Below are 23,387 nucleotides of genomic sequence, written 5' to 3' on the forward strand. Positions count from 1 at the left end.
GTGTCAATGTGCAGACAAAACTGTTGCTGGAAGTTCTAGGCAGTCACTCTTGTCATTAACAGCATTCTGACAAGGTACTGGACAAGCAGTTAAGATTTTTGTCCTTCATATACAGACTATGTTCTAGATCAACTAATAAAAAAACCTGCTCAGTTTAGAACCCACTTCAAGAACAAGTTTAAGTATTTTCTTTAGCCGCTAGATTATGCAGTATTTTGTGAGGTAAAAGCAGACAATCTAGATGATAGATAAACTGGGCACATAGTATATGGTAATGCAAGGCCAGATGTGTTGTCCTCTAATGGGGAAAACTAATCCCCATCCCTTGAGATCATAGACTAGGAAGAAGTGATCACACACAACAGCATTCTCCCAGTTTTCTGTTTCTGCCTGGGATGTGATTGGCCTTCAGTAAACGATACAACCCTTCTGCTTTGATATTTATCTGTGAAATAGAGGTAGTACTGTTCCACAGAAGCTGAAACAGCGTTATAGTTCATGAGTACTTCTGTTTGTTGTAAAGGCCATATTTTCTATATTATATATGAAATAGAAAATACTATATGTATATATGACCTGTACCAGCATATTTAGGTGTACCACATGAGCTACAACTAGCACACAAGTTACTTAGTTATATTTAAACATCTGAGTCACCATCGCTCTCAGCAATTTTACACTTTTCTACTTAACTGAGAAGGCTCCCTAGACAGCTGTTAAACCATTTATCTTTAAATGCATTTAATTAAGTATGTGTATTTGTTTGAGGACGCTGAGTAAAGACATGCTGATGTAGGTTTCAGCTTGGGTAGCATTTCTTGAACTGTCCTTTCTAGGAAAGTAGAAATTTTGTTTTCATCTTTCTTCATGCATCATGAAATCAAAGGTGCCAAGTGTGCTCTCCATTTTTGGGAAATATTTTTTCTGTCTGTACGTACTTCTGAACCCTTAAAAACAAGTTTAAAATAGTTCATAAACAACGTTCACATTACCTGCATTTATTGTAATTAGTTCTGATATAAAGCTTCTATGGTGCATGTCTTTTGCCACATACAATAGCAGTTAATAATTATGTATATGAGTACAACATATGTATATAAATGTGCCCTACAGGTGGTTGCTGGACAAATTAGACTGTGCTTGATAAGAAAACCATGATTTTTAAAAGAAGTGCATAAAAGTCAGTTTCTTGGTCTTGCTCTTTCTTCCCAAATAAATCTAAAACTCAGAAGCTTATGCAATAAGCATATAAGAGTTGGCAGGTCTAAAGGCAACGTGCTTTAAGCGATCAAAGCTGAGGAGCTTAACCTCTTCTCCCTTCCTACCTGCAAGCATTTTCTAGACTTTCTTCTGATTCAATATTCACTCCAGATTAATTAATCTCAAAAGAGGTATTTAAAAAATGATTTAACTGAAAGAACTGTCTTTTAAGATGACTGCTAGTAATAATGTATTTTTACATTTACTGCTACGTATTTAAAAATACATCAGAAAATTAGGTACGTTTCCTCACTAGGACTTTCAGCCTTGCGTGTCTAGCTCCAGAGTACATGAACCCCAACTTATTTTTATTGCTTGTACAACCAGCACAACCCTGGCCACAAAAGGTATCAAAATAAGTAATTAGTACAAGAAAAAAGTCCGACGCTCAGGCTTCATTGCACAAACATTTAAACAGAGCAAATAATTTCTTTTACAAATGTGTTTCTCTTGTACAAGAATAATTTTGTACAGAAAATAGCTCTTTATATATTTTACAGAAGTACACTAACATTTAGATTCTCTATTAATGGATAATGATGGAATGCAATTTAAGATTTCAGTTATGTTTTAGAGTCACCAAATATCATAACACAGCAATACATCACTTCTCTAATATCCTTAAACTGCTTGACTTATCAACTATTGAGTCAAGACAGTGAAAACATTCCTAGAACCATGTTTATTGGCAAACACTCAAGTATCTTGAAACTGTTAGTTATGAAATGTGTCCTGAAAGTAATACCGTTAACTTAAGTGTCAAGGAATATGAACTTAAACCTTAACGAGGCAGCATTACTTGCTCACGCAGATTATCTTGCTGGCTAATACTGTAAAAACCAAATTGAACAGAAGCTTTTATATCAAACTGGTTTACTGTTAACGTGACCTTCAAAACAAGATAGCAGAAGCTACTCTAGTAAATGCTATACAGCATTAATACAACATATAAATGTAATAAAAATACTTTCATTTTCTTAAGAAAACACCATGGAAGGTAAAGAAAAAAAATCAGTTAAGATATAAAAAGTAAAACTGTGAAAGACGAGAAGAAATTGAAAAACACATGTATATATATTTATATGTAAAATGTAAGGGTATGCTAGGAAGTACATATATTTAAAAATACTCAATTTCTTCAAAGACTGTGTTAAAGTCCATATGGTATCATGTGGACCTTAAACATAAACCACATTCAAACACTTTTCTTCTACAATTGCTGTTTCAAGCACATGTACTCATATGCAAATTTCCTTTGCAATTAGTGGGAACGTAAGGACATTTATCCTTGAAATACAACTATATGCAGCAATCTTTTCTTGCTTTCTATGTATTTTATAAGTTTAAATAGAAGATGTAAGCAAACAAGTACTATATAACCCAATGACAGAAAACCTGAAATTTAGATTGTATATGATCTATTTAATATTCATACACAGCTACTTAAGAGTTTGCCAGCTGTACCCTATATGAGTACCATTGACGCTTCCATGCTTCAAGATTCAAATGGGTAGCTACGTTTAGTCAAACATCACTCTCGCTCTGAGTTAGCCAGTCTCTTAACACAAACAACTTTCAAATAAATTCAGCTGGAACTGGTACACACCTCTCCTTCTCACAGCAGAGGTTGATATGGGACAGTAATGAATCACATTATACTGGTTCACATTTCCACGTAGTTAGAAGGAGAAACAAGCCCCCTGCAAAACCTTATTCCAGTGATTTTGCAAATTCTGCATAGTCAATGTATCCATCATTGTTCTTATCATCATCTCTTAAGACATCATCTATTAGACTAATCAGCTCTTCTTCTTTCATTGCCTGGGTATGCTCACCACCTTCCTACAAAAACAAAACCACATTGAACAGTCTAGCAGTGTTTCCCATCTAGTGGCACATACAACAGATTACTGACAAATAATTTTTTGTTAAGCTATTCACATTTGGTGCCTAATTTGGCACTAAGTTTTATGTAATCATTTATACCAATATAAGCAACTTTCACCAGGCACAAGCTATGAAGTCCAAGTTCTCTGGACTTCAGAACAAGCCCTCTGTATCCAGCTAATATCCTTAGCCAAAAGTTCTAAAACCTGAATAGCACAGTATATAATGAGGGAGAATAATCTAACAGATGTATTCTTAATTTGGATCTTGATGTCATATAGACATTATAGTTTCTATACAGTACAGAAACATCTTCCTTGCAAAATGCAGAACTTGACAGTAACAGAGTAGTGAAAAAATCCAGCACTGTAGCTTAATGTCACTAAAATTCTTAGTAACACCCCTTACAAGCAAAGGGGAATACAAAGAGGTGCCTCTGCACAAGAAACAGCAAGTCATTATTCTGTTCTCAGCTAGGTATTTTTTGCTACAGCTGTACGCAGGAAGTTATGTTACTCTGAATTGTGACTTCCAAAAGGTCAGTACAAGATAACGTGTTAGTATTGTCTTCATAATCATTGTATCCTCCTACTTTGTCCTTAAATGTTCCTAACTGGAAAGAGAATTTGCGTTTAGAAGGCAGCAGACTGCAACTGGTTCTTCTAACACTACTTCTGTGCAAAAGGTCTCTTACCAGTTTGTGTAACCACAGCAGTAACAGTTTGGAGTTGAAAACAGCAGCCTTAAAACCTCGAATAGCATGGTATCACATGCTATTTCTACAAACCTTCATGAGCATTATCTTATTTTGGATAATTTCCCTTTCTCCCCATCCCTGCCTCTGTATCCCCTCTGTCAAATAATTTTCACTCTACAGTCCTTCCTCACTCTAACATCTACACTACAATGGAAACTTCTTGAAGACTGCAATGTGACATGAAAAGCTGTGATAAAGCTAGCACATTTATAAATCAAACCAAAACTATCACGGGGAAAAACAATCTCATTTTCAGACAAAACTGTAACTCCAGTCAAGATGTATTGTAACTGTTCCATTCTATTGTAAGCTGCTTTTAGCGAGTCAGAACTGTTTCCAAACACACATGCCGTTACAAAATTCCACCTACCTCTTTGTGGACGTGTGATATAGCAGTAGCAAGCTCTAACCCATCTAACAAATTATTGCCATCGTAATCATGCATTTTGAAGTAATGAAGCTGCAACTCTTGTGGAGACATCTCAGATTCTGGTTTCTCAATAACACCTTCCAAATGTTCCATGATGTGGCTAAGAGAAAAAAAAACCAAAAAACCCCACAACATATCCATCAGTTAATATTTAATGCTCTGTTCACATCAAATGTAGTCTTTGATCAAACAGTCAAGTACACAGGAAATATTGTATCTCTAAAAGCACCCTGGACAACCAGGGCAACCAAAAGCTACAGTTTTATACTAAGATAAAGGGAGCACAAAGGTTGTTTCTTACGGGTGCTGTAGTGGCCTCTAATACCTTTGATAGCTATTTCTGTTTCTTCTGGCCTACTTAGCAGGTTATCAAAACAACTGAAGCAGTGCCCAAAATCTCCTTTTGGCTGCCTTCCAAAGCACAGGAACTGAAGGAAGGTCTTTCCCAGTCAAACATGAAGTATTATAGGGAGTTTTATTTGCAGCTACCACTGTTCTGTCTGTATGAAGAAGCAAATGAGAAAAAAAACTCTCACTACCTGTTCAGAGTATGATTTTGTCTAAAGTATGTTGATCTAGGTAAGCAGGATTCCTGTAAGAAACTCTTTATGGCATAAGTAGGGCTAAAGGCTCCAGAGAGATCTTTCTAGGTCTAGTATCTCTACAAACTTAGTGAGCAAGCATATCTCATATCTGACTCCAGCTAGTCATACAACACCCTGAGAAAAAAAGGTGCCCTAGGCTTAAGTCCAACTCATGCAACAAGACAGGAGATAAGCAAATCATTAAGAAGTAAAGTTTACATTTTTAGAACATGGAACACATACTCTTTATCTTGTACCAGGTTCTTATCAAGGCGAATATTTGCATGTTGACTCTCTCCTATGTGTTCCTCAGCTAGGGCAGAGATGAAGAACGCAGCCAGAAAGCAGAACAGCAAATGTATTCTACTCCTTTGGGCCATCATGATCTCCTACAAAAAAGAAAGCATTCCCCCCCCCAAAAAAACAGATGAAAAATGCAATCTACTTTCAGCAGATATACAGAGTGCTTAGAAATAACCCCTCTAAATTCTAGAATAGAAGAATTCGCTTCATTTCAAACACATAGCAAGCAGAAGACCAGAGAGCTCCAATTAAGAATTTCTATGAGGGTCCCTATTTCAAGGAAGTATGCAGTAATTTTCAGAGAATGACTTTTTTTTTCATGCAGCAAACGTGCACTCTTTAGCCGTGCTCGAGTCTTCATACAGCTTCCAAACCAACCACGCCAGTTTCAGGCAGACCTGCCCCACAGCAATGGGAGCAAAGGTCGCTTACGGTATCAAAGGGGCTACATCTCATTAGTAGATCTATTAAGACTGCGTGCCCTAAATAACGTACAACTTCAAAAACGCAACGGTCAGTGCAGCGCTTACTTCACATGCAAGTGAAACGCTAAGGCCCTTCGGCGGGGCGAGCGGAGTGGAGTGCCCGACCCCGACGAGCAAAGGAGCCGATCGTTGGGTTCGGCTTCCCCCTTTCTCTCCCGCCTCCAGCGGCGCCCGCTGAAGCAACCCCCGGTTTGCAGCCGGTTCGGCACGGAGGCCCCGACAGCTGGCACCGACAGCTGGCCGCGCACTGGCCGCCCGCCGCGCACCCGCGGCTCCCCGCCTAGCAGGTCCCTTTGGGGAAACCCTCGCCGCAGCGAGGAGGGTGGGCCCGCCGCCCCCCCGCAACACACCCCGCTCCAGCCTCGGCGGGCTAAGGGGCCCCACCGCCGCCAGGCTACGCACCCTCCGGCGAACGGCCGCCGCACCGTCCCTCCCGCGGGCTGCGCGTCACAGGCAGGTGGAGCCGAGCTCGGGGCAGGGCAGCCACCATCCCCGGCGTCACCTTTGACCCGACGCACGCGCCGCGCTCCCGCCCCGCCCCCTCTTCCCGCCCATTGGCTGCACCTTTCCGCCAAGCGGGGACTACGTCACCGCTCCTGGAATTCCACGTGGAGCCCTCGCTGAGGGGCAGGTGGAGCGCCCCGCCCAGCGCCGGGCGGGGCCGCGGGCGCGGCCGTTGAGGTGGGCGCGAGGGGGCGCCGGTCAGCTGCGACAACCCCTCACCGGCCTCCGGTGAGGAGAACCCCCCTTCGAAGGGACGCACCGGGAGGGTCCAACCAGCGAAGCCCTGGGCGGAGGGTGGGTGCCTCCGGCGAAGCCGAGAGGAAGGGGGGCAGCGGGAAGGGGCAGCGTAAGCTCAGCGTGGTGCCCACTCATGGGGCTGTCCCTGGCCGCCCCTGCTCTGCACAGTTCCCTTGGGACCTCTCACCAGCCCCCTCCACAAAGGACCAGCTGTGCTTCTCCTGCCCCACTGCTCTTTTGGGAACCGCAGCACCGTTACCCTCTGTAGTTTATAAACTGTTTGTTCTCTCATCAACCGTCAAAGGTCTCTTTATTTTTATACCTGATGTTGGAACAGCAGTGGCTTTCGCCTCTCAAGGTCGTAACCCTCGGAGCAAACTCCAACCTCAGAAAGCAAAGTGGGCTTTTGGCTCGTTACTCAGGCCTCAGGCGCTAGCTGGTTACTCCGTGTTGAAGTCGCTACAGAAGGGGGGCGGTGGCTGGCGGGAACAGCTGGCAGAAGAGGCCTGAGGTTTAGGTGACTTCCAAGGGCTTTGGTAAGGGACTGCACCCGTGGCCCTTCCCACCGAGGAAGGGAGTCCGGGGCCTCAGCAGGTCAGCAAACGCACCACCACAGGGGTGATGCCCGCCTTCCTCGGGCGCCACGGACCCGCTGTGTGTGGCAGGCCCAGGGCAGTCGGGTAGGCACGGTGCCCCCAGCGTGCCGCGATGCCGGGACACGTGTTGGGGCACGGCTCTCCGGCCCGGGCATCAAGTGAGAGGCGGCAGGGAGGGGCGGCCGTGAAGGAGCCCCGGTCCCCGGTCGCAGGCCTCGGGTAGGGAGTCGCCCCGCCCGCGCACGACCCGCCGGGCACCGGGCGGGGCCGGGGCCGCCTGTCCGCCCGCCCGGAACCGTGACCCCGCACATGCACCAGGGGCTTCCCGGGCGCTGCCGCTGGGGACTCCCCGCCGGGCGGGGCGAGGCGGGCCGGACGCGGCGCTAAGATGGCGGCCAAGGGCTCGCACTCGCACGTGAAGCTGGAGGGGGAGATCGAGCGGTGCCGGGCGGAGGGGCACTGGGAACAGCTCCGACACCTGGCCCAGCAGCTGCTGTCGCTGGCGCGGCCCCCGCGCAAGGTGGCGGCGGCGGGGGGCGCGCAGGACGCGGGTAAGCGGCGGCGGGGCGGTTGCCGTTACCGGACCGCCCGAGCGTGGGGTGGCGGGGCCGGCTTGTTGCTCTGTGCCGCTGCCCGGGGCTCGGCACTCCCGGCCCGGTGGGCTGACGTGGGCGGGAGCTGCGGCTGCTCCGTCTGCCGGGGTTGCGGGAGAGGGCTGGGGAACGCCGGGGTGGCGGCGGAGGGAGCGGGGCGTCGCCCGGTGTCCCCTGTAGGCGCCTCGGCCCGGCGGCGGGAGGGAGGGATGCCTAGAAGAGGCGGCGGGAGCCCAGGAAACGGCGTTCAGGAAGATAACTCTGTGCTTCCTCTTCATGTCAGCGCCTCCGAGCCCCTCGGGCTGCGAGGAGCAATGCACTGCTTGGGGCTCTCAGTGGGAGTAAGGGGCAGCAGCGCTTGCTCGGTGGCTTCTGTGCGTTTGGGATGTTGCCCTCCCCTCGATAAGCACCTGGACGCGGGTGGCGGCTGCAGTGCTCGGTGCCTGCCTTTAATTTAACAAGCTCGGCTGTGCTGCGGGCAGGCTACCGACCGAAATCTCCCGTGTTTGGAAATATCTCTCTTCAACTTCTCAATATGTGTGATGCTGATTCCCTCTTGCCCTGTCCCTACCCTGTTCTGGATGCCCTTCTATCATCTCCCTCCCATTGCTGAAGGGGACTGCTTTATTTAAAGGCTTGGGCTCATCCAAGTATCCTTTCACATGTAAGACAGCTTTCATAAATAGTAAATGTATTCTTTTTTTCCTGTTACAACACAGTACTTTGCTTCTTTTTAAATGAAATGACTTGTGAGAAGTGAGGCAGCCTAACTTAGAAATATAAAATTCTGTGTCTGTAGTCAACAACAGTAAGTTGTGAAGAGGACCTGATCCTAGGCACCGCACTGGTACAAGAGGTTCTGCTGCTGAAGTCAGAGGAGCTATTTCTATGAATAAACACATTTCTTTAGAGGAGTGTTTCTAGGATGTGGCCTTAGAGTTAATTGAAGCTTACTGGGGTGCAATAAACTTCAGAGTGGGAAAGCATGGTGGGGGAAGATGTTGGTAGCTCAATACATGTTTATTTATGAGGCTTTCCAAGTGTGTGCATGATGCAGATTGAATACTGTGTTGAGAACCACATGGCCAACCTTTGAACTTTTGTCAGGTTTCAGCAGCGCTTCCCAGGTGCAGAGATCATCATGCAGTTTGGGGGTATTAATAGTTGAAGAGTTCGTATTAGTTTGTTCCCTTGTAATTAAGAGGCATAACAGTATGATTGCTGTAAAAACATTTTTTAATTTGCTGCTATGTCATCATAACTTGCTAGTTATGAGAGTTATGAATGCTTTGTTATTGCTACAGAACTTTTCTTCCAGCGAGTGACTAGCTACAGTTGTGTGTCTGGATGGGATTTTTTTAATGGTGGTATTTGCTTTGAGAGATTGTGTGCATTTATTTGTTAATTATATATGGTCTTGTGTAATTCCTTAAGTTTGGTTGAGAGATTAGTGATTGCCTGAAAGCTCTTCAGTGTTATATAGAAATGATTGCATGCAAGGCTGAGGGGGGAAATATACTTGAACATATATACTTCCCTTTTTATGTACCTATACTTTGTTTATGCAAGTTAGTTGTAGACCTGCAATTGCACAGGAGGATCTATGGTTGTAATTCAATATGCAGCTGAACTCTTAAGCCACAACAAAAAAAAAATCTAAACCAAAAAAAACCCCCACAAGTTGATTATTAATGCTGTATGTAATGTACAGGTAGTAAGTAGGCATAAGTTGTCCCATGGACTGAAAATAAAGAAATATATACACTATTGTGTTTCCTGCATTGTAGAATTTCAAACTTTGAAATGTGAAATATATATGAAACGTAGGGCTTGGCTCTTTGATTTATGAAGACTTTCTTACCCTGCTTGACCCACTAGTCAGCTGAGGTACTACTTTTATGAATAAATGAACTGTAGAACTGGACCCATCATGCAGGAATTCCAGGTGAATTTTTTTTTTTTCCAGCACATGATTGCAACATTGCATGATCCGTCATGCTGTATCCAGTGCTACTACCTATGTTTGAGTTTTGCTTCTGTGGAACTGTGAACAGGAATGGATTTTAATGTAAAAATAATTTTATGTGGCATGTTAGTTATGTCATTGGATCAAGCCTTCTGTGTCTTTAGTAAAAGATGTCTAGAATGTGTCTAAATTCTCTATTTTTACTTTTTTCTGTGAATTTTCAGCAAAATCTTAAAAATTTCTGATGTGGTTACTGTTCTGCAGTGAAATTCATAGCTTATGTGTAGTCCAAAGCATGTATTTCTTGCTTGCACATTTGTAAATCTAAAGCATGCACTTAAACATTTGCCAAGATTGGTCTTATACTTTTGAAAGTAAGTTTTGTAATGAAAATTCTTAACTGTTATATTAGTGACAACACAAGAATGAACTGTGCTGTCAAAATTAAAGGATTCATTAGGGAAAATCTTCAAGTTAAAAGGAAATGTTTCAGTTTTTCATAGGAAACATACTGTTTCCAATACCTAGAAGTTAATGTAACTTTTTTCTGAGTTACTGTTTCTGTGTCTCAAAGGTATGTTGTTTTGTTTTTGTAATGTTATTTATCAGCAGTATGGCATTAAGTGATGTTTCTTGTTGGTTGGTATGTGCTTTCAGAGGACTACGGGAGTATGCTGCTTGCAGAGGCTCTGCTGGAAGAATGTTTGAAGGAAAAGTTTGCCAAACTGAAGGACTCCATTCCACTGACAGAGAAGAATGAGCCAAAACTGAGTGAAGCTAAACAGTATCTGACCAATATCTTAAGCAGAGGAAAGCTACGAGTAAGTGGGCTCTGTGGTCATAATGCCTACCAACTGGATGATTCTTTCATATGATTATTAGTCTGATACACGGTGTTGGTGTTGCCTGTTCATGTCCCTGTATTGTAGGTATTACTAATGGACTAGTAATTCAATATCTCCTTGCAGCATCTTCTGTTGGGAGACTTGCTTTTTCACATGCAAACAAATTACGTACTACAAATATATATTCTGTTTATTTTTTTATTAGAAAGAAGCAGGATAAATATTTAGGAATTCTCTGGGGTGGTGAGGCATGGCCACATAACAGTGCTATCAGGCTAGCACAGCAGAGTGACCTACTGCTCCTGGTCTGAGGGAATTGTGTACACCTGGTCAGTTCCAGATCAGAGGTAAAATGTGCCGCAAGCTGCTGTCAGGCACTTATGGTTGTGGTGTGAGTCCAGGATTATAGCCTTCCATTGCTTTCAGTCTCTGCCAGAGAAGTTATGCGAAGTTATGCTTTTATTTTATTTTGTGGTCTGGGTGTGTGGTTGGTAGCTGCCTGTCAACTCAGCTGCAGAGCTTAGGAGTGTTTTAAGACTCTGCCTCGATGGCTGCTGCTGTGTTGGTGTCCTTGGACACACAGTTGCATAACTTGCTTTAAAAAGATGAAGAATTACAACAGCCTGTTCTAGACTTGTATTACTTTTGGTGCTGAAACTTACAGGCTAGTTAGCTTGGAAGTGTATGTTACACTTTTTTCATGTTAATTTCCAGGGAGCAAGTGTGCAGTGGCTTTTCTGGGGGATTTCCTTGCTCTTAACTTCTTGAAAGTCAGCTTATTTAAAAAGTAAAAAGGAGGGGGGAAGAAAGGGGAGTCCATCCAACCCTCTTTCTTTATAGTTTAGCCCCAGTAACAGCCAGAACCACTGAATTCTTCCAGGTCTTGGTGTTAAGTTTGGCTGCATGAATTGCCATTACTATTTCTTTGTTCATGGTGACTTGGCTACTCATGCAGCATTGACCTTGTGTTGACTGCATGTATGAAAACAAAAATGAATATGAAGGCTTAGGAACCTTTTCATGCTTTCCAAAGCATAAAAAGGGTCTGAACAGTTGTATTTTACTGAGATTTTTTTGTTACACAGATTTGTATGCATGTTTTCAATCCTTAAGAAATGAAACAAATCTTGGAAATAGCAGGCATGCTTTCTGGTTTTCTACTGTTGCCTGAAAATTCTTTGATAACTTAAATTTTGGGAACTTTCCCGCTCTTTAATTAAATGTACAGAGGAGAGGGGAGCACTTGACTAAAAAGTGATGCTTTCTGCGTAGCTTAAAAGCAGGGGATTTTCTTGGTGTGCATGTAGGTAGTTTTGACAATGCCAGACTTTTCTCTGCTATCTGTGGCTGGTGAATCAATAGAGTAGGTCAGCTGAGGTGGCTTTTAAGCTGTGTGTTTCCAAACTGAACTCCAGAGTAGTTGCCCGACCTTTGTTGCCTGCTGCTCTCATGAGCATAGCCCTAAGAGGTCTAGACACTTAAATCCTTCCTACTCTGGCCTGTGGAGCTAGCAGCATTGAGAGGAAAGCATTATGTATCTGCTTAATTTGTTTTGAAGTACCTCATTCTTGCTGTCTGGTATTTTACCATGTAAACACTTTATTCCTCTCCCCGCTCCATTTCAGCCTAAGTACATGACAGAAGCTATGCTGATCCTAGGAAAGCTTCATTATGTGGAGGGATCCTACAGAGATGCCATCAGCATGTATGCAAGAGCAGGAATTGATGACCTCTCAACAAAAGATGAACCTCTGTACATGCTGCGTTTGGTAACTGAAGCCTTTGTTATTAAAGGTAAAGGACCACATATGTATATTTGAAGTATGCTTTGTTTAGGTTGAAGTTGAAGGTTTTCTCCAAGTGAGTTGATTGGAGCAGAGTTAGGGCAATGTTGTGTGCTTTAGAAAATCCAAGTGGGTATGGTGTGTGTAGTTTAAACTTAAAGACATTATGGAGTCTTAGTCCATGGTTTTTAAGCTTGGCTGGCTTTTAAAGAAAAGCTTGAAATTGGAAATCTTGTGGTAAGTGTTGGCTGTAAGTCAGCAACACACTTGAACTTGCATTATCCATTTTGGGAAAATCTAAATCAAGTACTTGGCTGAATTGGGGCCTGTGTTTTCTCTTAGAAAGAGTTCATCTACTTGTAAATTTTAATGATTTCGGTGAATTAAGCAAGGATGATGTTTCCAAGTTTTTAACTCTGGACTAACAGAATATGTGCTTTCAAAGCAGGTAGTCTATTTTTGCAATGCATGTCACAGTATCAGACCTTATGTACAAACAGGAATCTCTCCTCCCCCTTGTAATTCTACGGACATTGCACTGTTTGAGAGATCCTAATAAAAACTGCCTCTACGTGTAGTGAAATTGCATTTCCTTTTTGAGTGGGGGAAAGGAAGACCCTAGTCAGTTTTTGACTTGGGGGCGGGTAAAAATCAGTAATCTTCTACTTCATTTGCTTTCAGTTCCTTTATAAATGTTGCTCAAGTACTGCTACCTATCTACTGCTTTCTACTCTTTTCAGCATGTCCACCAGCTAATTAGGTGAATGAGAACTCTGATGATCAGATACCTTCAACTGGTATGTAACAGAGTGAAACCAAATCAACCCAAATTACTGTTTGACTGGGCTGCTAGTATTACTGATAATAATTTGGGTGTTTTATGATGTCACACAGTCATTCAGCTTTTTTGAAAACCTGTTTGTGCTGCTTTGCTTGTTTTGATTTTGTTTTCTGTGGCACTGGTTGAATCTGCTTCAATAATGAGCTTTTGTGGAGCAGGACTAACTTACTTGTAACTCATGCTAACACTTGCACAGTGCAGAGGAGTGAGTAACTGCCAGTGCATTCATAGCAGTGTATTTGAGAGCAACTATTGGTGCACTCCAGAGTCTGAAGGACATGCACTGTCCTCACTGGGAACTGGATAAGGCACTTGGTGAGGTGTGAGTGTAATGATAAGGTATGCATTAGCACTGATCGAATAACACTGTTCCTGTAAGGCCTCTTCTATGATATTCATTGCCTCACTTGAATATGAAGGTATTGGGAGTGGAGGTGTTTGCCTCAGAAGATCAGGCTGTAATTCTTTTTTCCATGTGGTTTAGCATGGAATGTAAATATTGCGTTGCCCCTGTGTTTGTGTGTAAACTGTAAGGAGCCCCTGCCATTGCAGAGCAACCTCTGTGTATTACTGTTCCACAGTTTTATGTCCTCCATGATGATTATTTTCAGATTAGCCAAGATTATCAAGGGTACAGTAAGTCACTTGGTGTTCTACTAAAGTTTCTGACACAGATAAGTCCAGCAGAGTGGAGCTTGTCCAGCTGAGTTTGGAGAGGGCACTCACTGCTATGATCACTGTTCCCCCATGGCATGTGCTCAACTTCTCAGTCTTAGAGAAATAAGCCCTTAAATGTTAGAAGTTTGTACAGGTAACTATGGCAATAGTGGTGTGGATTTAAAATTTAATTTCAAACCATGTCTGTCCAGGCTAACTCTGCAGGGCAAATAACAGCATGGAGTTGAATTATTTAAAATTCATTTATACTTTATGCTAAAGATTTTTCTTATTCCCCGTTTTCATTTGGTATGTCTGCAGAAATTCTGTTGATCCATACCATATTATTGCATTTGGTTGAACTACTGGCTGCTTATGCAAGCTGAAACCTTCTTTAAAGATGCACTTGAACATCGCTGGTGTCATGGTTTAACCCCAGCCAGCAACTAAGCACCATGCAGCCACTCACTCACTCCCTGCCCTGCAGTGGAATGGGGGAGAGAATTGGGGAAAAAAAAAAAAAAAAGTAAAACTCACGGGCTGAGATAAAGACAGTTTAATAGGACAGAAAAGGAAGGAAATAATAATATTAATAAAAAAAGTCAATAATAATAATAAAAGAATTGGAATATACAAAACAAGTGATGCACAATGCAATTGCTTACCATTTGCCAACCAATCCCCAGTCAGTTCCTCAACAGCAATCCACCCCTCCCAGCCAACTCCCCCCAGTTTATATACTGGGCATGACATCACATGGTATGGAATATCCCTTTGGCCAGTTTGGGTCAGCTGTCCTGGCTGTGTCCCCTCCCAACTTCTTGTGCCCCTCCAGCCTTCTTGCTGGCTGGGCATGAGAAGCTGAAAAATCCTTGACTTAGTCTAAACACTACTTAGCAACAACTGAAAACATCAGTGTGTTATCAACATTATTCTGTACTAAATCCAAAACACAACACTATGCTAGCTATGAGAAAGAAAATTAACTCTATCCCAGCCAAAACCAGGACCACTGGTAGTAAAATTTTTGCAAGGATCATTTAAGCAGCAATCCAGAAAAGCCACAGTCCTGTCTTTATTTCAAGGCAGAACTTAGGTTCCCCGCTTAATTTCTTATTCACATTTTCAGTAATGGGAGGAAGCTGTTGGTTTAATAGAATATCCCTGTTCACCCAGCATTAGTTAACACCAGAACTTTTGTCTCATTTACTATGAACTTGAAACCACTTTGGTTTTGTGTAGGTAGTACTGCTGGGTTGTGCCTATATGCAGAATGGCAGTATAGGTTCTCAAGCACTCAGGATTATGCTGGAAAGGTCATGGAAGAAAGAAGAGTCGAATTGAAGGCACTCACACTTAACCTTTTACAGTTGGAAACAAATAAAAATGTAATGAGAAAGATCTGGGATACACTGGGAGGAGCTGCATAGGTGAAATCAGTGGTAGAAATGAAATGTGAACCAGCAAAACTGAGTTTGCTTTTTTTAGAGCACCTTTTGAGCTCCACAACACTGAAGGTTGGACATTGAGCTAAATCTCTGGGGTCTTCCTCTGAAGGTCCATAGCATGTAGTAGGTTCATGTTATGCTAAGAAGCAATATGGATTTGCACCCTTGTGATTGGACTGCAGAAGTTGAACAGGGAAAAAGTTTCTTGCTTACCTTGCTCAGTAGACTTCCACCCAAGGTGAGTATCAAGCAGTAAACATTGACGTTCTTTATAAATGCAGGGACTTGAGCAGTTGACAAGTAAAAGGAGAAATGGCAGAGAGGGCATGACTCTTCCATTTTCCATCGTCTATCAGCAATCCTGGTCAACAGGGGAGGTCCCAGAGGACTGGAGGCTTGCCAATGTGATGCCCATTTACAAGAAGGGTCAGAGGGAGGATCCGAGGAACTACAGGCCTGTCAGTCTGCCCTTGGTACCAGGGAAGATTATGGAACAGTTTGTCTTGAGAGCACTCACATGACATATGCAGGACAAGCAGGGGATCAGGCCCAGTCAGCATGGGTTTGCGAAAGGCAGGTACTGCTTGACCAACCTGATCTCCTTCTATGACCAGGTGACCCACCTAGTGGATGAGGGAACGGCTGTGGATGTTATCTTACCTTGACTTCAGCAAGGCCTTTGACACTGTCTCTCATGGCATACTCCTTGAGAAGCTGGCGCCTCATGGCTTGGACAAGTGTACTTTTCGCTGGGTGAAAAACTGGATGGATGGATGAGCCCAGAGGGTTGTGGTGAATGGGGTGAAATCCAGTTGGTGGCAGGTCACAAGTGGTGTTCCCCAGGGCTCAGTATTGGGGCCAGTTCTGTTTAATATCTTTATCAGTGATCTGGATGAGGGGATCGAGTGCACCCTCAGCAAGTTTGCAGATGACACCAAGTTGGGAGGCAGGGTCGATCTGCTTGAGGGTAGGAAGGCTCTACAGAGAGATCTGGACAGGCTGGATTGATGGGCTGAGGCCAAGTGTATGAAGTTCAATGAGGCCAAGTGCCGGGTCCTGCGCTTCGGTCACAACAACCCCATGCAGCATTACAGGCTTGTGGAAGAGTGGCTGGGAAGCTGCCAAGCAGCGAAAGACCTGGGGTGCTGGTTGACAGCCGGCTGAATATGAGCCAGCAGCGTGCCCAGGTGGCCAAGGGGGCCAACGGCATCCTGGCCTGCATCAGAAATAGTGTGGCCAGCAGGAGCAGGGAGGCGGTTGTTCCCCTGTACTCGGCACTGGTGAGGCCGCACCTTGAGTACTGTGTTCAGTTTTGGGCCCCTCACTACAGGAAAGACATTGAGGTGCTGGAGCGTGTTCAGAGGAGGGCAACCAAGTTGGTGAGGGGCCTGGAGCACAAGTCTTATGAGGAGCAGCTGAGGGAGCTGGGGCTGTTTAGTCTAGAAAAGAGGAGGCTGAGGGGAGACCTTATCGCTCTCTACAACTACCTGAAAGGGGGTTGTAGTGAGGTGGGTGCTGGTCTCTTCTGTCAGGTGGCTGCAGATAGGACAAGAGGAAATGGCCTCAAGTTGTGGCAAGGGAGATTTAGGTTAGATATTCGGAAAAATTTCTTTACTGAGAGGGTTGTCAGACATTGGAATAGGCTGCCCAGGGAGGTGGTTGAGTCACTATCCCTGGAGGTATTCAAAAAATGAGTAGATGGGGTACTCCAGAACATGTTTAGTGGGCATGGATGATGGTTGGACTTGATGATCTTGAAGGTCTTTTCCAACCTAAATGATTCTATGATTCTCAACTGGCTGCTTCTGCTTGTCCTGTTTCTAAATCCCTGCATTGTGAGGAGAGAAGTTATGTGGACACTGTGAGTAGAGCTCTGATAACAGTTTGATTTTTCACTATGACTAACCTCAATGGTTAGTTAATAGGTGGTTGGTCTGTACTTGTATCCTTCCTGCCCATCCTCTGTAAAGTTAATTCCTCCTTAAAACCTCTGCTTAGTTCACAATGATGCAAGCAGTTCTGTCTGTTGCATAAAACAGTACTGAGTAAGCAAACTAGCTCTTATTTTGCTTCTGATTCACTTGGGACATGTTGTGGCTTTGTTACCTGGTGTTGTCCATTTGAAACAAGCAAGTAAAAAAGACTTTGGAACAACATTTGTAACTGCCAGAGCCCATTGTTTTCCCTCTGTCTGTGCTTGCTGCAGAAACCCTGCAGAGACCTCTGCTACCAGTGGATAAATATTCCTGGTAGTAGGGTAGGTCACAACCTAACCTTTGCAAAGCACAATATAGTTTTAGTCAGGGTTTCAGCATACCTAAATTCCGACTTTGTAGGAAGGCTCCTATGTTGTTGCAATGTTTGTTGCACAGCCTTTTTTCCTGCGCTGCGTGAGAGCATGCTGAGAGCCGCGTTGAGGGAGGCTGTTGCCAGCCTGAGTGGTGAAAGCTCAGGCAGGGCTGATGTGGCGTGTGGGTCCTATCTTTGTAATGAATGTGAGGGTTTTTGGCTTGCAGTCAGGATGCGTAGCATCAGAGCTGCTGCAAGGTGAGGCAGCCCTGTGCAGAGGAGCTCCCTGTGTTCACCAGATCAGCTGTCAGGCCAGGCACTGTACTACTTTCACCTGGAGTGGGGTAGTCTGGAGATAGGTAGCTATCTACATCTGTGCAGCAATGACATAGGATTGCAAATGGTATCTAGCTGGTTTTCTAGTGAGTTAAAGCTTTAATAGTCCCACTGCCTCTTTTTTTATCCTTTTCTCCCAGTTCATCCTGCAGTAATTTTTTTGTTATTATTGGCCATATTGAGCTCAGGATGGGTTTAATTTGTGCAGCTCCAGTCTGAACTCTCTATACAGTCAGAATTTGGCAGTTCTGGGGTGATTAATCACCTCTTCAAATGGTGTATGACACAGATGAAGTGCATGGTATTGTACAATACAGTCTCCTCTTTGGCAACTGTGAGAGGAGGTTGTGGACTAACTTGTTCGTGGGTGTCTAAAGATGGGTGAAATGAATCCCTTGTAAATTTGTTTCTAAAAATTTTTTTTTTAACACTTTAGAAAAGGGATCCATTGTATCAAAAGGCTGCATTGTAAGGTCGGCCTTTTTAGGTCTAGAAAAATCCATGTGGAAGACAATAAGGTGATCATAGTCTGTGTTTTGATATAACAAGTCCAACCATAAGTGACACATACAAGGAAATGACACTCTGTTAGTTCAGTGGCTTGGAGCAATTTTTATTTTGTTCTTGAGCCCATTTAAGTCATTAAAGTTGTTTAAGATCTGTAGCGTGACACTTCTGAAAAAATGTAAGATCATGAGACAAACTCTGCTGGATTGAGCCACTGGTCTTTAGAGCCCTCCTAAGAGCTGTGAATGCTGTTGCTGAAAGCCAAACCCTGAATCCACCATGCGAGGGTTTTTCCTGACCTTGATAAACAGCCTGGAGTGTGCATCCAGAGTTCTGGGTTCAGTCCAGCTCATTGTGGGTTTTTAGGGGGTTTTGGTTTGGGTTGGGTTCTGTTAATTTTTAGGACAAATTGCTGAGCTTACATGTTTTCCTGTTCCTCTCTTATGGTTGTATCTTGTAAAACTTTAATGATAATGTGGTCAGTATTGCTTGGAAGTATATTGTTCTGCTTTCTCCCCATGTGAAATCTTTGTCATGGGTTTGTAATGCTGGAAGTGGTTGTTTGGAGGTTATGGTGGTGTCCTAAAAGGAAAATGGTGATATCCCACAGAGATAATAAACAGAAAACCTGACCTTTTACTTGGCTGGTTTGAAAACTACCTGTTTGGTTGTAGTCATGATTGACCAACTGAAGCCTCAAAACTTGAATAATGTATTTTAAACTTCCTTTGTGCTTGTGCTGCTTAATTAATTTTTTATTTTGTTGATTTGCAGAACTCTTAAAACATGTAGGCTTGCATTCAGCAAACATAAGTCTGGTATTAAAATTGTTCATTCTAGCTAATCAGAGGATTATCACCCACTTGTTCACACACTTCAATGGAGTCTTTAATTTTGACATTTGCTTGTGTGTCATTCATTTTCTGATACGGTTTTCTACAGAATGATTAATTTCCTAGGTGAGATTTGTATTCAGCTGCATTTGTTTGGAAATTAGAATAAAATGTACAGTTAAAGATAGCTTTATTGCAAAAATCTACTTTTCCCTCCTCTCTTTAAAGAATTTGATTAAGAAAATCTTTTAAGTTAAACAAATGAATTTCATTTGCTACAGTGTTTTAACTCAATGTTTCTGGTAGGTGTTGAGACTGGTAAATTTCTTGTCATGTGTGTATTTTTTTTAATTTGTAGATTAAAATGGGAAAAATAAGCTTTCCTGTTTGGTTTTATTTAGTCAAAGCTTTATTGGTTCATCAGCTTTGAAAAGCTAATCATTGAACTAAATTAGTGGAGAGAACTGAAAGGGAGAAAGAAAGGTGGGGTTTTTCTTGGGTTTTTGTTGGGTTTTTTTTCTCCCTGGAAGAGAGCACCTCTATTTTAAAGACTCATTTCAGTACTTCATCAAACTCTTATTTCAGTTCCTAAGCCACTAACTTCTCCAGTTCAATTTTTTTTACAGAATGCTACTGATCCCATAGTGCAAGGATATATTCCATTCAAATAATGTTAATGAGTTATTGTGTGTTATGGGCTTAACTTAGACAGCCTTACTTTTAAATAGAGTCCTTTTGAAAGCAGAGTTTCCAGTTAGCTTCTCGGGGATGAGATTTTTGTCCACTTAGTTGTTGGTAAGTGAGATGTCAATACCAAAACGGTTGAGTGTACTGGAATACAGACTGTGTGGAATGATTCTGAGTGCCAGTAGGTTGAACAATTCCAAGTACAGATAAACTGAGTTTGGAAACATTATGTAGCTTTGCAGGGTCGTAATTTCTTTTGTAATCTTTTGAAAAAGAATTTACACTTCTAACTTTTTTTTGCAGGAAGAACTTTTAATTCAGGTCATGTTTTACAAATCTGTTAGCAGGCTACATGTGCGTTTTCTGAGACTGCTCCTCATTTCAGAGGGCATAACATTTTGCAAGGTGTGTTATCCTTTTTGCAGACGAGTGTTAGGAATGCTATTCTGCCTCTTGGATGCAAAAAAACCCTCCCTGTGGTTATGCATACTCTTATGTTTGGGATGTTTTCTACAGGCTGATTTTTAAGAGTTCTTGAAGTTCTCTAAGAAAAACTTTGATTTAATACCTAGAGATAGTGTGTGTGGATCTTACTATGTATGGACATACCTTGTCCTGTCAACTGAGACAAGTGTAGGAAATGGATTAATGGAAAGTTGATGGCATTTTTTCCATGTTCAAATAAGTAATGTTCTTTATGTCCTCTCTGGGCACTAATGGGGGAAGGTAAAAGCATGCTGTAATTGCACATGCCAAGATAAAGATGATCCATTTCTGTATTACTGTTCAGTAGCCTCATGACTACAAGGAAAATATCCAGATCTGCTAGTGGTAAAAAAAGAGGGAACTCAGCTCTTCCTCCCCTCCTCCCAGCACAACCGACTCTCCCATAAAAAGCTGAGTTTTCATCCTGCCTGCTTTGCTACTACTGACTGACATGGAGGCAACGTGCTTTAGTGTACCCATTTAGCAGAAATGGGCAGTAGGTTGTAAGGGGCCGGGAAAATCCTAAGAGCCTGAATTCTTTCCCTACCTCTCCCCATTAGTTTCAGTGTCGATTATGATGTTGTTTAGGCACTGTTGACATTATGGCATGCTTCCTGTAGGCTTTTCTTGAGAGTTTAAATCTTCTTTACTCTAATCATCCTGTTTAAACCAGGAGGGTTGTTATTTTAAAGTTTGCTGACTTCCCTGGGGTCCCAATTCACTACTGTCTGGAACTTCCTACCTTGGAAGCAACAACGCTGGTTGAGGTGCTTGAATTCCTTGTAGTGTTTAGGAGGGCAGATAAGACTTTCCTAAAGACACCACCAGCATTCCTTGTAGTCTTTAGGAAAGTTTGTTGATCCTGAAGAGCCAGGATTATACTGGGCACAAAGTTAAGAAGAGAAAAGCATAGGCTTGGGTGACAGTTGAGGGAAAAATTATCTAAAACTTTGCTTACACTTTTTTCGTACAAATATGTTGCTCTTGGGTGATAATGGGCTTCATGAGTATGATTGACACTTGGCAGTATGCAGCTGTGTTAACCTATATGTTGCTTTTGATATGATATATTGGCTTGCAGTAGTCTCCTATTCCTTAACTACTGTTTCTTCTACTAGCAGCTACTCAGTGAGGTTACTTTCATCAGTATTTTCAGCTGCTGCTGTGACTAAGTAGAACTGCAGTGGAAGAAAAAATTTCTTTGCTTTTTTTTTTTTTTTTTTAAAAATAAAGGATCTGTCAGGGGCAGGGTACAAATTCCTTTGTTGGAATCCTTCTCTGATGACTAAGCAGGGGTGAGATTCATCTCTCTGTGCATTGAGATCTGTGGGGAGATGGGTTCCTTTAAACAGAGCCTACATAATAAACTCGTTTTCTTGCCTGGCCATTAGAAAAACTGAGTCCCAGGCACAAGGATATATGATGCAATATAACATTAAGAACTGAGTAACTGAGGGTAAGGCATTTTGTTGGCGGAAGTTGTTTTCACTTTTGCTTTATAAAAGCTGCATCTTTTAAATGTTAATCCACATCAGAGAGAGAGAGAGACTTTATTCTATACCTGGTGTACACTGCAAAGTGCTAGTTTTCACAATTCTGACAGCTTGACAGGAAGCATGCTGTTTATTGATGTTGGCATCAGAGTAGCTGAGAGGCAAAAGCCCAGTTTTATCAAGACATCAGCATCTACAAAGGGCCTGGTATTAGTATGTCTTATTTGGGTTTTCAGAATAGAAATTTAAGAGTTTGGAGTTGCTCTCAATTTGTGACAGTGATGAATTTGAAGCTCTTGCATGTTGGTGAATTGTGTGCATCGGTGCCACTGCTTTCCAGCTTGGATGTGGAAGAGTTGCCAAGCCTTGGCATTCTTGGTGCACTTAGGCTTTGCTGTTGCACTCTATGAGCTCTTTTTTGCTGTTGGATAGGATAGTTTACTTTTCATTCTGTTTGCATTTTAGAAGTAGTTTGTTTAGCACAATCTGCTATGCACAAATGCAGCATGGGTGTGACTTTAGACTTCTGAGGAGAGTTAGCTGCAGGCCACTACATGCAAATAACTGAAATTTGGAAAGTGGAAAAAGAAAATAACTTCTTGTTCCTTTTGTTAATGTGATTTGGTTTCTGTGATGGTAAAGTTTTGTTAGTCTTCCACTCCCTTCTCCACACACAATTCCAGGTGCTGGTTGCACACACACACAAAACCTTCTCTACCTTCTGCACTATGATTTAGTTCTCTAAAGCTGTGGAGTCAGCAGCACCAGGAGATACAAGAATATTTGCATATGCTTTTCTGAGGAGACGGAACAAGGAACACACAATGTTTGTGTGGTAATATGAGACAACATGCTACACTTATTTTCACTAAAAGAACAAACATACAAATGGACTCTCAGATGGCCTAAGCTAGAGGTAGCTTTTAGATGGCTACGATGCTGTCCCCGTGCTGGGGCTGTGTTGTGTAGCATGATATGTGTCCAGTGGCTATGGGAAGATTTCCATGTACTGGTATACCCTTGAGTACAGTCTGAATGTCTTTGACCATCTTTTAAGTGACAGGGCAACAATCCTGTTGGTCCTCGCAGGCAATGACGGTTCTAACAAATTTGAAATGTAATTGGCTTGAGTTCTTGATACGAATCAGAATAGTAAAATCAGAATTACCTACCTCTTTTCTTCCTCCTGCTCCCAAAGTACACGTGAAAGTGGGGTAGTCTGGTTCAGTGACTGTGACTGCATCACTGCTGGTGATGCTGCCAAGCTGTGATGCAGATCAGCTCAAGCTGAATAGATCCAAATACGTGGTTATCAGCACCATCTCTCTCCTTTGTGCCCCATCCACTTTTCATTTTTTCTCTTCTGCTTCTGCCTGTTGTATTTAGACCAGGGAAAAAAAATTAATTCTTGCAGCATGCCGTGAAAGTTTATGGATGTGGATGGTGTAGACAAAGTCCTTTAGATGTGGGGCTCTAAGAGATTGCTGTTCTCCCCTGTGTTTGCTGTGCCCCAGAGCATCACTCCAGCAAAGATGTCTCCTTAACTGCTATCAGATATGTTATGGAATGGAGGTGGCCT

The 23,387-nt window shown here is 42.8% G+C and overlaps 2 protein-coding genes across 9 annotated transcripts in view; one reads left to right on the forward strand and one right to left on the reverse strand.

Moving 5' to 3' along the window:
• Positions 1 to 1,654: 1,654 nt before the first annotated feature.
• Positions 1,655 to 23,387, reverse strand: part of MCFD2 (multiple coagulation factor deficiency 2, ER cargo receptor complex subunit) — a 56,933-nt gene continuing 35,200 nt past the window's right edge. The window contains exons 1-4 of one of the 4 annotated variants that reach the window (XM_069800327.1): positions 6,109 to 6,248; positions 5,162 to 5,307; positions 4,275 to 4,434; positions 1,655 to 3,102 (exon numbers count right to left, since the gene is read on the reverse strand). In XM_069800327.1, coding sequence (XP_069656428.1) covers positions 2,971 to 3,102; positions 4,275 to 4,434; positions 5,162 to 5,301 — 432 coding nt within the window. In that variant the 5' untranslated portion in view covers positions 5,302 to 5,307; positions 6,109 to 6,248 and the 3' untranslated portion in view covers positions 1,655 to 2,970. Of the gene's footprint in view, positions 3,103 to 4,274; positions 4,435 to 5,161; positions 5,308 to 6,104; positions 6,249 to 23,387 lie in introns of those variants that run through there. The other 3 variants (XM_069800329.1, XM_069800328.1, XM_069800330.1) reach the window with 3 other exon arrangements.
• The window catches only part of TTC7A (tetratricopeptide repeat domain 7A), a 183,307-nt gene continuing 167,219 nt past the window's right edge, over positions 7,300 to 23,387 (forward strand). The window contains exons 1-3 of one of the 5 annotated variants that reach the window (XM_069800322.1): positions 7,300 to 7,594; positions 10,260 to 10,423; positions 12,073 to 12,241. In XM_069800322.1, the coding sequence (XP_069656423.1) occupies positions 7,432 to 7,594; positions 10,260 to 10,423; positions 12,073 to 12,241 (496 nt within the window). In that variant the 5' untranslated portion in view covers positions 7,300 to 7,431. The remainder of the gene's footprint in view (positions 7,595 to 10,259; positions 10,424 to 12,072; positions 12,242 to 23,387) is intronic. The other 4 variants (XM_069800326.1, XM_069800323.1, XM_069800324.1 and 1 more) reach the window with 4 other exon arrangements.

The sequence above is a fragment of the Haliaeetus albicilla genome, chromosome 13 (genome assembly GCF_947461875.1).
Source record: "Haliaeetus albicilla chromosome 13, bHalAlb1.1, whole genome shotgun sequence".
Lineage (NCBI taxonomy): Eukaryota > Metazoa > Chordata > Aves > Accipitriformes > Accipitridae > Haliaeetus > Haliaeetus albicilla.